Genomic DNA, 17,885 nt, shown 5'->3' with positions numbered 1-17,885 from the left:
ATTTAAATGATGAAAACGAAAATAAAAAGACAATACTCTGCTGGAAAAAAGAATGTAAATAAGGTATTAATGCATAGCTGATTATAATTTTAAATTTGAAAAAAAAATACTATTAACATGTATTGAAGCCTGAGCGATGTTTTCATTCTTTGATCAAATAATTTTTATATCTGGGATCTGTCCAACTAAAATACTGAGAAAAGAAACAAACAACCACACAAGAAACTTTATGTAAGAAATATTTCCAACATTAGATGTTTGCAAATATTCTAAGTAGTCTACATGAGTTTGATGATATATTTTGCAGAAAGTTTTAAATATTTGTGAAAAATTCATGATAAGAGGTAATGTTCAGGTTATAGTGCTGAGTGAATAGAAAACAAAATAGAAAAAAAACTTCTCTGTTTTAGGATGTCATAAACGGAGCAGTTATAGGAAACTGGAGAACAGAGCTTAGATTGGGTAGACAGCAATATCCATTTTTATGGAGTTCCATTCTTATGCAATATGGTAGACTATTGTTTGTGAAGGACCAGAACATCCTTTTAGTTTCTAAACAAACAAAAACCAGACCAATCTGACGTTCATCCAACAGAAACAGAAGAGCTCTTTTTTAGTTGTGGAAAGGGAAAAAAAAACATGAAGAATAAAAAGCAATGACTGATAAACCCTGACCCTGACCTTGACTCTGGCCAACTTATCAGAAAAAAATGATGAATTACTCGATGTGAAAAGAATATAAATTTGGACACTTTTATAGAGGTAGAAGTGAGATTAGACTTAATTCATTTAATTGAATACCTTCATCTTCTAAGTGAAATTCTGAAGGTTGAAAGCTGTAATGACTCTTCATGTGCTCTGAGTATTAATTTGCATGGACAGAGGTCCTCTGTTTCCCGGGTGGAGCTCGTTCTGCTCATACCACTGCCAAGTCACCACACAGCTTGTCATTGATGCAGCTGCATTTATCCTGGCAATTCATCAGAATCTCGGGATAATCATAAATATCCTACGGAATTAATAAAAAAAGTATTTCAAGGGAATTTACAAGTTCATTTTGGAAGAAATAAAAGGCAGATCACTGATGATATATGATACATTTTAATAGATGAGGGCTTTGTCCTATAAAATTATATCCTATAATTATTTAAGCCAAAATTATCTCAGCGAAAATTTATGCTTTCGTTATACATGTGGTGAGCTGAAAATTAGAATTAGGTGCACCAAAATATTTTAATTGGAAAATTATATATAATTAAAATTTTAAATGTAAAATATGCATTTTTATCGTTATAGATATTGATGACATCTTCAAATCACTATTGTATGTTAGTTGGTTAACTAACTAAGTTTAAATAAAATTATAAGTTCTAGATGAAAGTTACACACTTGAGTTCAAAACTTGGTTTGGCTACTAGCTAGCTGTATAAATTCGAATTACTCAACCTCTCTGGGCTTCTGTTTTCTCATCAGTGAAAGGAGAAGATTAAATGAGAGGAAGACTAATACTTCTAAAACTCTGTAATTTTAAAGTCAAAACTCTATGGCAATATCGCAGTTAATAAATTGTGATTTAACACTTCACATTATATTCATTACTTGTAAAATGTTTTAATTGACTCAATTTTTCATTTTAGAATTCATTGTACGTGGATAAAACTACCACAATTTATGAAAATAGAATGCCATTTTTTTCCAAATTTGCTAATTCATAATAGAGAATACTTTTGACATTTTCTCACTTAGAACACTTTTCTGTTGCATAAAATGGAAGAAAATGCTTTGAAAATCTTTTTAACAAAAAGCCTAGGTGGCCCAGCATTTCTCAATGTTTATTTTTTTAATGAGCAAAAAAGACTTTTTGTGAATCTGAATATGAACCAGTAGTAAGTTTTTATGCAACATTCAAATACTATACATTGAATGATTTCACTAGCTATAAAGCTGTGTTGCCTTTAAGTGATTATACATGGCATTTACATATGCAATCCTGCTATAAATGTGAAATGTTATTTTGAATGTTTTCTCTTTGTCAGTATATTTTGGGCAAAATTTTGTGGTTATTTACTCTTTCCTGCTTCCCTCCCTTTCTCCCTCCCTCCCTCCCTCCCTTCCTTTCTAAATAGCAACAGCCTACGTTCAAATAAACTGTTAGGGATGGTCCTATAATAAATGAGGGGCTGGAACCCCTTAGTTCTTCCTCTCTTCCAGTGACCCTTGAGGATTTCCATAGGTTTTCCTCAAAGTATATTTTGTCAAATGCTGAATTAAAACTTTCTGTAAAAGCTGTAAATAGCAGATATTGACTTTAAGGATTTGAGAGTAACACCTGGAATTCTAGAAACAGCACTGCAATCTGAAAAGTCATACTGACAGAGATAAGAAAAAGAGGAAATTATTCGGAAAAAAAGTAATAGTTTAGTCATTTTATTTTTGTAAAATATATAGACTGGAGAATGCAAAATCTAAAAAACAAACCTGGAAGGGGGAAGAGATTTTGAATTCCACTAAGAAGAGAAATAAAGCTAGGATAATAGTGATGTACACATTGATCATACCAGCTCTGCTAAGCAGTAATATTAATATGTTAGACTATATTTTCAGTTCATAGAACATTTACGACAATTGTTTTATCCCTGACTAAAACAAATCCTCGTTTTGGATCAAGCTAACTTAATTTAGTTAAACTGTTATTTGGGAGAAAGCACAGGATAATTGTCTTTCAGAAATAATTTCCATGCTACATTTAAAAAATCCAGGAAAGATATGCAAGCAAATATAATGTGCATATTTCCCCTTAGTACCTTGATTTTTTTAAGGATTATAAAATGCAAGACAAATAATTTTCTTTCTTTTTAAATAGCTTTATTTATTGGTAAATGAAGTTAATAAAAATAAAAACAAATAAATAGCTTGCCACTGTCATGTTTCTAGTCATGTTTTTACTATGCACAAAACTATTTTAATTTATTATTATAATTTTCATTTTAATTAGTTTAATGTTTTGGACCAACTGGAATGAACAACATCCAAGTATCATGAGATCTACACTGACCGGGAAAAATGCTCAAGTGGTGGTCAGTGCAGACATACTCACTCCCAATGGGCTCACCATCGACCACCGTGCAGAGAAGCTGTATTTCTCAGACGGAAGCCTAGGGAAAATTGAAAGGTGTGAATATGATGGATCCCAGAGACATGTAAGTTAGCTGAGAATTTTTTGATTATAGACTCATACGATGATATGCTTGAAAAACATGCTTCATACTCTTAAAATATGCATATTGTGATTTGAAAATAGCTAATTGTTTGAACCAGTCCAATTGAACAACTAGCCTATTCAGTGAAAAAAAGAAAACTGTGGATAATGCTTTGAAAACTTTCTTCAAGAGTATTTGCCACTATAGAGATAGTCCAACTCTTATAAACTTTAATCTGGAGGAACAATAAAAACCAATTTTTTCCTAGCTATTAATTGAACTGGAATTGTTAGAGTGCTTTGCATACGGTTCAATTTTATATATATGTGTATGTGTGTGTGTGTGTGTGTGTGTGTGTATAATTTTTTTTCAATGTGTAATGAAATTGGTTAGTTGTCCAAGGAAAAAGAGAAAATTTGAAAAGAATGAAATGATCCTCTGTTCTCTCAAGCCTATTCTAATCACTCTCCTGGGTCCCTCTTCCTGGGCTACAAATGGATTATTAGTGGCAGAGTTCATATGCTGCCCCAGAGAACCCTTACAGCAGGTAGTTAGGGCCTGTAGGGTGGTAACATTTCAGTGCCCTTGCTTGCCCTGTGAGAAGCAGCAGCCTTGGTCACTGGGACAACTTGGGGTTGGTGAGGGTTAGGTTCCAGTGCTTACACTACTGGAGAAATCCTCACTTGTCCCCACCCGCAAGGTATGTATGAACAGCAAACTGATCCCTAGGCTCCTCACTCCCCAGCTGTATTGGCAAAAGAAGGCAAATTTTTTCTCAAGGGGCCAGAGAGTAATTATATGAAGCTTTGCCCAACATATAGTCTGTGTTTCACAAACAACTCTGCCATGAATAGTGCAATAGTAGCCATAGAGAATATGTAAACAATTGGGCTTTGGAGTGTTCTAATACAACTTTATTTACAAAAACAGATAACTGGCTAGGGGCAGTTTGAAAACCTATAACCTATATCATTAAACACTCTGCTTAAGTCAACTGCATAGTATGTACATGTACATGTATATGCATACATACATATGCACATGTGTACATTTGTGTTTGTCAACTACTTGAGAGAGAAGTAGTATGTGCTGTGTTGATTTCCATTCTGGCATGGGTATCTCATCTTACTATAGAGCAACTAGTTTGGGTAGTGCTGATAAAGGACACAGGACTGTTTAGGGAATCTTGAAACAATGGGCCTTGATAAGATTTAGTTTGTGATAGAAACTATAATTCTAACTTAAGAGTCATAATCCCAAATTTGCGGTATATTTTTTCCAATTAAAGTCCATGTAACCTTTGGCAAAGTATTTTGCCTTTATAGACTTTAGTTTTCGGATACACAGATGTTCCATGGGTTATTATGAAGTTATTATAAAGATAGTAAAAGGGTATGTCATATGCCTCGCATTTCAAAATGAGCCTAGTGAGTAATGCTTTTGAAAAAATGGTCTATGACTGCAAATCATTGTCTTGGATGAGGTATTATTTCTATTATGTCCTGATACAGAAAGTGCTTTGGTAACTCCTCATGGCAATCCTTCAACCATCACAATTTATTGTTTTGAAATCATTTTGCTCCCAATCTATTCTTACATATGGCAATTCTTGTTACTCTAGGGGTTCCTGCAATAATATGTCATTAATATTATTTATAGATTTTGTTTTGATATTTCAAGCAAAATTATGCCTAGTCACTTCAGTTACATTTCCAACACCCCATCCCTGTCCAAATCAGGGCAAATTTCTATTGGGCCTGAGTTTTTGGAAAGATTCCAAGGTTTATTACATGCTTGCATGCATCTAGATTGCCTCTGCTTTATCTTCAAATAGCTTTAAATGTTTTAAGGGAAAGGTTCTATTTTTGCTAATAAAGTAAGCAATAGATTTTAAAATGCTTTAAGACTTTTGCAAAATTTAATCTGACTGCTTATCCACTATTTGAAATACTTTCTACACTATCCTTTTCATTTTTTAAGACTATGGAGAGTTATATCAACTTAATAATCATCACCATACCAGCTAATGATTATCAAATGCTAATGGTACTCCTAGGTGGTAGGCATTATTGTGATTATCTGCATTTTACCAATAAAGCAAATGAGGCACAGAGAAGTTTTAGTAGTTGCCCAAGATCACCTAGCCACATACAAAGCAGAAGCAGGGCTTTATCCCTGATAGTCTCACGCCACCTGAGCTTTCAACCACTGGACTACAGGCATAACTTATTTTATTGTCCTTCACTTTGTTCAGCTTCACACATACTACATTTGTTACAAATTGAAGGTTTGTGGCCACTCTGTGTCGAGCAAGTCTGTTGGTGCCATTTTTCCAAAAGCGTGTGTTCACATTGTATCTCTGCGTCACATTTTGGTAATTCCCACAATATTTCAAACTTTGTCATCATCATTATATCTGCTGTGGTGATCTGTAATCAGTGATCTTTGATTTTACTATTGTAATTGTTTTGGGGTGCCACAAACCAAGTCCATAGAAGATGATGAACTTAATTGATAAAATTGTGTGTGTTCTGACTGCTCTACTGATGGGCCATTCCTGTCTCTCTCCCTCTCCTTGGGCCCCCCTATTCCCTGAGACACACAGATATTGAAATCTGGCTAATTAATAAACCTACAATGGCCTCTAAGAGTTCAAGTGAAAGGAAGAGTCACGCATCTCTCACTTTTAATCAAAAACTGGAAATAATTAAGTTTAGTGAGTATGGTGTGTTGAAAGCTGAGATTGGCCAAAAAGTTGTCCTCTTGAGCCAAACGGCCAAGTTGTAGGTGCAAAGGAAAGTTCTTGAAGGAAATTAAAAGTGCTACTCCAGGGGACAGAGGAATGATAAGAAAGCAAAACAGTCTTACTGCTGATATGGAGAAAGTTTTAGTGTATTAGATAGAAAATCAAACCAGCCACAACATTCCCTTAAGCCAAAACCTAATCCAGAACAAGGCCCAAATTCTTTTCAATTCTATGAAGGCTGAGAGAAGTGAAGAATCTGCTGAAGAAAAATCTGAAGCTACCAGAGGTGGGTTCATATGGTTTAAGGTAATAAGCCATCTCCGTAACACAAAGTGCAGCAGCAAGTGCTGATGTAGAAGCAGTAGCAAGTTATCCAGAATATCTAGTTAGATAATTGATGAAGGTGGCTCCATTAAGCAACCAATTTTCAATGTAGATGAAACAGCCTTCTTTGGGGAAAGATGCCATCTAGGACTTTAATAGCTAGAATTCAGTGTCTGCCTTCAAAGCTTCAAAGAACAGGCTGTCTCTATTGTTAGGAGCTAATGAAGCTGGTGACTTTAAATTGATGCCAGTGCTCATTTAACATTCTGAAAACCCTAGCACCCTTAAGAATGATGCTGAATCTACTCTGCCTGTTCTCTATAAATGGGACAAGAAAGCTTGGAAGAGAGCACATTTGTTTACAACAAGGTTTACTGAATATTTTAAGCCCACTGTTGAGACTTACTGTTCAGAAAGAAAGAAAAAAAAAAAAAAAAAAGATTTGTCTCAAAATAATTGCTCATTGACAATGCACCTGATTATCCAGGAGCTCTGATAGAGATGTAAAATGAGATTGATATTGTTTTCACGCCTACTAACAGAACATCCTTTCTGCAGCCCATGGATCAAGGAGTCATTTGATAATCATTAAAATGATGTTCAAGTCTTATTATTTAAGAAAAACTTTTCATAGGGCTGTAGGTGACATAGATAATGATTCCTCTGATGGATCAATTGAAAACCTTCTGGAAAGGATTCATCATTCTAGATGCCATTAAGAATATTTGTGATTCATGGGAAGTCAAAATATCGTCATTCACAGGAGCTTGGAAGAAGCTGATTCCAACCCTCATGAATGACTTTGAGGGGTTCCAGACTACAGTGGAGGAGGTAACTGCAGATGTGGTAGAAATAACAAGAGAACCAGAACTAGAAATGGAGCCTGAAGATGTGACAGAATTGCTGCAATTTCATGATAAAACTTTAGTGGATGAAGCATCACATCTTATGGATGAGCAGAAAAAGTGGTTTCTTTAGGTGAACTCTACTCATGGTGAAGATGTTATGAACATGGTTGAAATGACAACAATATTTAGACATATACTTAGTTGATAAAGCAGAGGCAGGGTTTGAGAGGATTGACTCCAATTTTGAAAGAAGTTCAAAGTTTACTGTGGGTAAAATGCTATCAAACAGCATCACAGGCTACAGAGAAATCTTTTGTGAAAGGAAGAGTCAATCAATGTGGCAAACTTCCTTGTTACCTTATTTTAAGGAATTGTCACAGTCACCCCAACCTTCAGCAGCCATCATCCTGATAAGTTAACAGCCATTCACATTGAGGCAAGGCCCTTCACCAGCTAAAAGATTATGACTCAGTGAAGGCTCAGATGATCATTAGCAGTTTTGGCAATAAAGCTTTTTAAAATTAAGGCATGAATTTTTTTTTATTTTAGACACAGTGCTGTTGCACACTTAAAAGACTACATTATAGTGTAAACAAAACTTCTACATGCACAGGGAAACCAAAAAAAAAAAAACAAAAATTATGTGACTTGCTTTATTGTGGTGTTCTAGAATAGAACCCACAAAAACTCCAAGGTGTGCTTGTATATTTTCTCATTTTGAATGAAGGGAGCAGGTGGAGGAGTGGAGAGATAAAACATCCCAGTGGTGCTTGATTGATTGCAAAGCAGCTAGCCATTACGATCTGAAATATTTGAGGAAGTATTCTCTTTGTTGAAAAGAAAACAATCTATATTTGAGGTAACTGATTTTGAAGATTGGGAAAGAGTCTTATAACTGACTCCAGGCATTGTAAGCCACAAACTCGTTCTGAAGCCATGGCTCTTCTAAAGTGTGTTTGAGGAATGCTCCTTTTGTTGATTATTCACAGGGATTACTCTGTGGTCAAGTAAAGTTTTGAATCTATAGCTAAACAAAGTCTGATAGGTTTATTTAGTGCATTAAATTTTAAAGCCTTTAATGTGCTCGTTATAAATTGTCAGAATGAAATTCAGTGTGTAGTTTTGCTCTGATCAGAAAATCTTTTTTTTTTGAACATGGTGCTCCATGGGTTTAAGTGTTTATGCAGATTTGATAAGGCTGATATGCTATTTACAAGTCCCTTAGTCTACTGCAGGAATATTATATTACCCCTTAATAACCAGCAGATCAGGGGAACTGATTACTTCAAAAATAACAAAAAAAATCAGAAAAACAGTGTTTTTAAAAAATGTTTCTATATTAAGTTACCTGCTAATACTGAAGTTTAACAATTTCAATCATATGTTTAATTTCTTCTATCAAACTCAGGTTTTTAAATTCTATTTTATTGTAGAGTGCAGTCACAGTAAAATACAAGTGCACATAATACTGATTTATATTGATAAATAAATAATAATTATCTTAGGTTTCCTAATTTTATAGTGCTATATTAATTTGTATGGTTAACCTGTGTAACTGTTGAGGAACACACTAACTGTTAGGGATATACAACTGAATGCTCCTGGTTGATCTAGTTATTAGGGCAAAAAAAGAAAACAGAAAATAATTTCATTTTGTTTCATTTTTATTTCTGTTCTGTATCTCCTGTCATTTCTGTTTTTCCAGTGGCTGAAACAATAACTAATGTTGACAGGGGCTAAGACAGCATGATTATAGTCTTTCTCCCTGCATTACATTGTAAGTGTTAATCATTTCCTGGAAGATATCTGCTACCTGAGTGACAGAAACCCCTCCAAAAGAGATATTTATGTTCCTAGGAATTGTAATCGCTGATTTTTCTTACCTCCAACATTCTTTTAGGAACTTCATCCAAGTATATCAGAGTATATTCTCAGGCATGCATAGTAACTTCTAAGAATTATCTTCAGAATGAGGGCTCAGGATACTCTGTCTACTAGATAAACACATACGCTGATGTGATGGACTTTTGAGTAGGAATAAGGAAGCGAGTTTTTAAAGAAAACTAGTCTTAATTATAAGTAAGACCAATCACAAGGATATGAGATATTCTTTTTATGGCACTAATTATTTCCCTTCTGCTTATAGAATCAATTATTTTATCCTGTAAACTAAACAAGAAATCTTTCTCTCTTTCTCTCTCTGTCTCATCTATATTTCTATATGCCATCTACTGATTACTGACAATAAAGTTTCAATGATGCTACAAAAGTTTCAGGGGCCAGAATTCTGAAATTTACAGAGTAGTCTTTGATGCCCAGAAAAGTACATTTCCTAACAAAAGAAGTTTAAATGGCTTAGCCAAGTCTAAAACCATTCCTGTTACAAAAAGAAGAGAGAGAGAAGAAAGAGAGAAAGAGAAAGAGAAAGCGAGAAAGTGAGAGAGAAAAAGAGAAAGAGAGAAGAAATAAAGAAAGAAATAAATAAAGAAAGAAAGAAAGAAAGAAAGAAAGAAAGAAAGAAAGAAAAAGAGAGAAAAAAAAGAAAGAAGGTTCCAATTTTGAAAGAAGAAAAATGGTTCCAATTTAAAAAGGATTTAAATTTTTTGGACTTAAAAATTTTAATCATTGATGTAAACATCAAATCAGCATGAGCGGTCACTGAAAGTTCAGTGAACTGAAAACCTTACCAGCATTAAATGGAACATTGCAGCATTATTTCTCAGCTTAGAAAATCGAGGGCCAAGAAGTCTCCATTAATTTCTAATAGGCCTATGTTTAACATCTAGTTTACATTGGAGTATGTATATTGGGACTAATGCCCCTTTTTTAGTTAAACAAACAGAAAATCTGTAACACTCCCATTCCTAGTCTAAAATTAAAGATTTTCAAAAATCATTTTCATACATGAACTATAATATAAAGGATACACATACATGTATTTATATATAATTTATAATAAAATAGTATGTATTTCAATATAAAGGATACACTTACATATATTTATATACAATAATTTATAATAAAATTATATGTATTTCAATATGTAAAGACTCAAAAATAAGGAAGAAACTTAGGGAAATGTTCAGCTGTTTTCACACTTACATAGAATCATTGTGAATATGACAATTACAGAGGCAAACTGATTTCAGGCATGTTAATAATAGAAACTCAAACTGTGAATAGTGCTACCTCAAGGTGATATGATTTTCAAAACTGCTGATCAATTCTTTATAAAGAGCCAAACAAAGCAAAGCGGTCATCCCTCAATCTATGTAGAAATTGCATTCCTGAAAAAAATAGTGTATGTTAAACTCTGTAAAAATCCTCTTTTATACATATGTAAAATGGAGTTTTATTCCAGGCTCAGATAATTATAAATAGGCTTTTTGCCTCCATGAATATCTTGTAGGACATTTGAAACTTGGACTGAGTCTCAGAAAATTCAATGTAGAGTTGTGCCCTGTTCATTGTGGGTCAACCAGATTTCTGGTCCCTGCCCACTAAGTGATGCTCAGGGCCCTCAGTCAAGCAAAAACACACAAACGTTTCCCAAACTCAGAGCTGGTAGGAATGGCTCCATTGAGAACCACTAAGATGGGTACTTGTTTTAAAGTGATACGTAAAGAAAGGAGCAAGTGTCCTTGCTCCTTTTTCTAGAAAGCCTTGTACACTTGGAGTGCTAGGCCTGTCAACAGCTAGAGGAACCATAGACCAGAACTAGGGGGCCTGTTCATTAGCAGAAGCATCTGCAGATTTTGCTTCAACAGATGAGCCCCTGGCATATAAGAAACTGACATATCTGTAGCCTTTCATACAATGGTCACTGCAATCAGGTACATTGCAAATAAACCCATTGACTACTGAATCCTGAAGGGCTGCTGGAAATCAGGTATTTTGTTGTCTTTGACACACCTTTAAATTCAAGAGGCACCATTCAACATTAGGATTTTAATGTACCCAATTTGACTTCAGTAGATTTAAAAACTTTTCGGATGAGAATAATTACTCAAGTTATAATATGATTTTAATAATGCTATTCGTTTAGAACAGTAAGTGACTAAATAGAAATGTGATAAAGGGCAAGTAAGTGACTAAATAGAAATGTGATAGAGGGCAAGAAAATAGAATTTTATGGATTCATTAGAAATAATAATGTAAAAATATATTTATTCTCATGGGGAGATCTAGTATATATTAAGTGAAACAAAATAAACGAATTATACAATGTCCCGCATATTAGACAGACACATGAAAAGTATTTTTTAATGATGAATTGAATATTAATGAAATTCTGTGAAAAAGACCTCTTTATACATATAAATATAGATACATTTTTTTCAGAGAACATATCCCCAAATTATAAGTTGAATGTCTTTGGGTTGTGAAATTATAAGTGATATATTTTTTTAAGTTACTGTGGTAAAATATACATAACATAAAAATCATTTTAAACAGTTTTAAGTATACAATTATTCAGTAACATTAAGTAAATTGATGTAGTTATATGACTTTTCACCACTATGTAATTCTTAGAACATTTTCATCCTCCCAAACAGAAACTCATACCCATTAAGCAATAATTCCCCATTCTTACCATTCCCCCAAACCCCTCCAGCCCCTGGTAACTACTTCTCTACTTTCTGTCTCTATGAATTTCCTTATTCTAAGTATTTTATATGAGTGAAATCATACAGTATTTGTCCTTTTGGGTCTGGCTTATTTTACTTTACATGATGGCTTCAAGCTTTAATATTATTATTTATTAATAATATTATTAATGTTCGAAGGAAGAAATACCCATTTGTGCTCATGGACATTTTAAATTAAACTTTTTTATTTTGAGATAATTTTGGATTCACATGAAATTGTAAGAAATAATACAGAAAGATCAAATGTATCTTCTACCCAGTTTTCCCCAATGGTACGTAGCATCTTGAGAAAATATAGTATAGCATCACAACCAAGATATAGACATGGGTACAATCAAAAAAGAACATCTTCATCACCACAGTGATCCCTCATGTTGCCATTTCATAGCCACACAAACTTCCTGCCTGCCACACCCCTTCCTTAATCCCTGGAAACCACTTATACGTTCTCCATTTCTATAATTTTGTCATTTCAAGAAAGTTACATAACTGGAATATACAATATGTATGCTTTGGAGATTGGCCTTCACACTCAGCAGACTTCTCTTGAGAGTCGTCCATCTTGTTGCGTGTTTCTCTTTATTGCTGGGCAATATTTCATGGTCCAGATATAGCCACTGTATTTTTAACCATTTCTCCACTGAGGGTCGTCTGTGCTAGAGAAGAGTATGGCTACTCCACCTTCCTGGAAGTAAAAGTCAGTGTGTCCATGAATGTTTTAGAATCTTAGAACAGAACAGAAAAGAAATGCCAATGTTTACTATTGTATAAAATGTTTTTAAATATATAAGCTGGTGATTTTCTGTAAGTCTCTAACATGACAGAAAGTCCAGGTATTGCCAGTGTATTTCAGTTGGATACAACTTATTAAAGCACCCAAGATGTGGCATGATTTTGTAGAGCACAGAAGGAGTTGAAGCACTGGCCCTCCACCCACAAGAAATAAAGATTGTGGAATTAAGGTGGTGGATTGTGATGCCTAAATATTATGGTCTGTTCTATAATGTATAGATTAATCACTGAGTGAGTACAATAGTTAAATTTCTTATGATGAAATGGCATGTCCAAATACCGGCAGCACCTGGAGACATTAGAAAGGAGTGAAAAGAATCCTGAAATTGGTCTTAGTTGACATTGTTTCAGTTCAATTCTAAAGAGCTGTGTGATCTTGAGTAATTAACTTAATCTTTTTTAAATTTCAGATTCTATATTTTGAACTGGGCTCAAAAATCATCTTTCAATCATAAACTTTTATGATTCTCCTCTTTTAAAAAAAGCATTTCCCATGTTTATATGGAACTCAACTAGATCAGCCATTAGATGCATCTATTCAAATATGAGTATGTATAATAAGACGATTCCACATTTTGGTTATGTAATTATAAGGAAAGTCTTATCAGCAAAATAGAACATATTACTTTTCAGAAAGCACCACAATGTGGCGGAAAGTAATAAGCTTAGATTGTGGAGAATGATGTGAATTTGAAATTTGAATCCATGACATATTCTTTAGTATACACTGGACATTGTCTTGATCTGTCTGTGTCTGAATTTCTTCTTTAAAATGAGAATAATGGCTTCTGCTTCACAGGAGGTATTCTGAGGATTTAAAGTGAACTATTCAATTATAAATCAACTAGTACTTGCAGTAGTTCACAATAAAGACTAATTCACTTAAAGTCCCTATTGAGTTATCCAAATTTAAAAAAACAAGCCAAATTAAAAGTTCTGTAACTACATTCATACGAATATAGGTTCATTTGTGTGAGCACAAATTATATCAGTTCAAATAAATTATTAATTTCCTCCTTGCCTCTTCTATAGGATAACTAGCATCTGAAGAAAGGGAATTTGTTTTTCATTTTTGTATCCCCAAAAGCAAATAACCCACAATCTGGTGTATAGCTGTATTCAGCAAATATTTGCTGAAGCAACGAGTAAATTAATGAATAAACTACAGCAGAAATTATCAAAATGTTGCACTGAGTGAAATGAAATAGTAAACAGCTAAAAAAAAAAAAAAAAAGGACCCAAATCAAAGCTTAGCAGTTTCGAAGGTCTCAACCATTCTGAGTTATTTTCTTAGGTCCGTACAACTGACATTCCTGTTTGGTAAGATAAGAATGTTATCACAGTAGGGTTAATGGTGTTTATTTCTAACAGAATCCCTTGATTTAAATCCACATACATTTCAGTGATGGTTCAGCTTGGTTAGTTGTGCAAATTAAAGTGTTACTGAAGCTGGACTCCCTCAAAGGAGATGTGTTCTTGGAGAAGAATAATGGTCAGTATCCAGGGCAACTAGCTTATTCATCCAGAAAATAACTGCTGTCCCTTAAGCATCTGAATCTGATACTGATGGATTGATTTAATATTTCATGGAAGCTTTCAATTTTTTAGGCATCAGAAAAAATTTTCAAAAGACCAGGAGCCACCTTCCCCACCTGCCTCATTGTAGAAATTCAGATACAAAGATAAAAAGAACAGATAGACAAGAAAAGCCCATCATGTATGTATGTATGAATTCATATGTATTTATGTGTATGTATGTGTATATATACACATTTCTTTGAGATTATTTTTGCTTACAAACTGAATGCACTAAGCAAAGAAATAAGTTAAAACTAACTTTCCTTTGGTGAAATAAATGAGCAGATAAGAAAGAAAGAATGAAAAGTTTCATGTTTAAATTCAAGAAATTCTGAACTAACCTACATGAATTTTTCTCTTCTATGAACTTATTAGTTATTGTTATTGTTCTTCTCTTGATTTTATATGTATTTCCTGTTAGAGTCACAAAGAAAGCCAATAACATGAATTTCTCTAAGCTGAAGGCAATATCTTGAATTTTCTTTGACTCTCTGAGAACGTTTTGGAAACCAGCAAACTAATTATAATTTATTATTTTTTTATTATTTCAGCTCTATTTCAAAAAATGATTTAAACTAGCTTGCAATATAATTGCAGGTGCAGTATGACTGCAAATAACTAGCAGAAGCATAAATTTGTTTGTGAGCTCCCCAGCATTAAGGGCCACAGACATTAAGGGCAATCTGTTAAGTTGTAAACCCTTTGGTTTGTTGGAGGGGAACAAAAGTATTTAGCAGAATAAATATATTTTGTGTGTGTGTGGCCCTAAGCTCTAGAAGAAAAATGTCATGAGATGTTTTATTTGCATGAGGAGTTGAGAACATTAAAAAGCTAATGAAAATCACAATGCTAAATGGTTTCTTCTAGCACACACTAATAAATAAATGATCAAATAAAATATGATTTATTATCAACATATAAAGTACCTTCAATTAGATTGTTAAAATACGAAAAGGACAAACATTTAAAATTAAGTAATGTTCATAAGGTTCATAAGTTGAGTTGTTGCATAATTATTAAAGATCAGGAAATAAAGAAAAATGGGGGGAAGATGTAAATTATGCTAACTAATGATATATTTTAGAGAGAATGAAACTAAATAATTAAACACATTTTAAAGGAGGAACCATAAAAACAAGGATTACTGAAGACTCAGGCTAGTATTTCCACTGAGAGTCAAACAGAATCCTATGACCACTGCAAATATGCATAATCAGTAGTTGCAGCTGCAAATATGCATAATCAGTAGTTTCTCCTGCTATGATGATAATTCCAGACTTTGAGGGCTAAACTATCTAGGTGTTTATATCCAAGTTGGGAGCTGGAGCTGAGCACAAGTGGGTAAAGAGGTTCAGATCACCTTGTGTGATTCTATGGGTAATCTAGAAAATACTGAACGTAGTCAACTGGCTAGCCTGTCTCCCTCTTGGACTTCTGCATGGTGGGAACATTAAAAAGCTTGTTAACTAAATGAAAAATAATGACTCAGAATAATGCTACTTTGAGCAGTAAAAGAGAGTATGCTTGTCTTAATTTGTCAATGATATATTAGAGGAGGTAGAACAATTTCTTAACGCTAGATGCACATCAGAATCCTCTGGGGAGACTTTATATAATACTGATGCCTGAGCTCCACCCCAGAACAATTAAATCAGAATTCCTGGGTGAGATATCGATGTTATTTTTTAAATCTCTTCAGTTTATTTTTATACACAGTCAAAATTGTAATTTACCGTTATAGGCTACAATAAACATAAGAAAGATGAATTTACTCAAGGTGCAATCATGTTTGTGGTAAATGAGAATATCTTGTAAAATAAAAATCACAGTTTTGGCAGTCTCAAACCATCTGCATCTGCAGTAGAATAAAAATATTTGTGCACCACCATATCATGTCATGCCTGATTCAGAATTTCTGGGGAAGTTTGCATGGGAATCACCATAATCTTGGTCTTCCACTGTACTGAGCCATTGTTCCCAAAGAATGGGACTCATTTAACTGGAATTAGGTGCTAAAATACAAACAATATCAATGTAAAATTAATCACCTATATGAAAATTATTCTATTCTTAATGTTCTTTCAGTATTCAGATTGATTTAGGAAGAAAGTTTCAGTTTATGGCTAGTATATATTTAATACCATTGTGATACATGCTCCATTAGAGAGGGAAGGGAGGGTGGAGAAAGAGAGAGAGAGAATGGGCGTAGAACATTTAGTGTTTAATAGTATTTAATTACTAATTTGATAACATTCAGTTTCATTGTAGATGTTTTTAAAGTTATATTCTATTTTTGTAGCTGATACTGGGTTTCTATATATGACAATGAGTCAATTTAAATGATAATTCAAAATAAATGATAGCAAAAGTTGTATTCAAATAAAGACAAAAAATGTGAAGGAATTTTTCTTAGTCCTGGTTCCTAGAAAACAGCATGAGGCAGGAGTTTATATGTTGGTTGTTTATTAGGGAAAGGAGAATGGTTTGAGAAGGAGAGAGAAAATATATGGAATGTGCCTCAGTGCTGGGTACCTCTTGATATCACATTCAATGGACTGCTTCATTTTCTGGGATCATCTTCTGTGTGGCCATATAAAGTACTGTCCAGGGACATGATCCAAGGTGGGGGAGTGTTGAAGAAGGTAAACAAATACTTTTACTGTCCCTTTTCTGTTTTTCAAAGATTTGACCCATGTGTCATCACTTACCTGCACACTTCCAGGTTGCACTTGGTGGGAACCAAGCATGTTTTGCTAGAATCTAATACTTCAAGGGCAGTAGGGAAGCCATCCTGGCAAGAGGTAAGAGGCTCTGGGTACAGGAATGAGGGGATGGCACTGGGCCTACATAAAGTTGGTCTTCACATCAACTGTGGCAAAAAAAAAGGTTGTCACAGGTTCCAGAGCCAGATATGGCTGAGAGGACCTGAGCATTACCTAAGCCATGTCTCCTGCAGTAGTGTTCAAATGATTATAGACTGGGAGCTATTGCCCTAAGAAAGACTCCTCGTTCAGGACCAGGGACAGCAGCACACCGACTTACTGTTTGCCCTACCCAAATTTACAAGTTCTTATCACAATATCTTGTATGTTTGAGCTACTTCATAGTAAGTTTTTAATAAGAGTTGATATTTATTGGATTTTTAGATGTTTTAGTGTGCTTTTGATATAATTATCACCAGAATAACTATTACTATTTCACTTTTGCCAGTGAAGAACCTGAGGGAAAAGTTAGCCAGCTTGAGGTTGCCTAGTCATTAAATGGTAGAGTTAGCAATCAAGCACACCCATATGACTGAAATTTCCAAGTTCTTACATCTGTAGCATGTCTTTTTACAAGTCCATGATATTTCCAAAAATGAATGTCCTCACACATTCAGGATTTTTTTCCCCAAAGAATTTTGCTATTAAGAGAGCATTAGTATTTTCTAGCATGGTTTAAATGAGTCAATCTTGACCTTAGACCCAAAATTATATTAAGTGGGAAGAGGATCTTCAGTATACCATACAGAGCCAAGAATGGGACTGTGATACTTAAGACAGCAGTACTTCTCAAACTTTAATGTGCATATATATCAACTGGGGGTTTTGTTAAAATGCAGATTCTGAATCAGTGGGTCTGGTTCCAAGCTAGAGATTGCATGTTTCTAAGAAGTTCCCATGCTTTCAGTAGCAAGGATATAAATGTTATGTATTATAAAATATTTTACTGAATTATACATATCTGTAATGTGTAATATAAGTAATGT

At 34.0% G+C, this 17,885-nt stretch overlaps 1 protein-coding gene across 5 annotated transcripts in view; it reads left to right on the top strand.

Moving 5' to 3' along the window:
* Positions 1-17,885, top strand: part of LRP1B (LDL receptor related protein 1B) — a 1,893,223-nt gene that overhangs the window by 1,529,852 nt on the left and 345,486 nt on the right. For all 5 annotated transcript variants that reach the window (XM_037849262.1, XM_037849261.1, XM_037849260.1 and 2 more), the window contains one exon: positions 2,996-3,200. In XM_037849262.1, the coding sequence (XP_037705190.1) occupies positions 2,996-3,200 (205 nt within the window). The remainder of the gene's footprint in view (positions 1-2,995; positions 3,201-17,885) is intronic.

This window comes from Choloepus didactylus, chromosome 9 (genome assembly GCF_015220235.1).
Source record: "Choloepus didactylus isolate mChoDid1 chromosome 9, mChoDid1.pri, whole genome shotgun sequence".
Lineage (NCBI taxonomy): Eukaryota > Metazoa > Chordata > Mammalia > Pilosa > Megalonychidae > Choloepus > Choloepus didactylus.
Note: the sequence above shows the minus strand (reverse complement) of the source record. Positions and strands in the feature narration are given on the sequence as shown.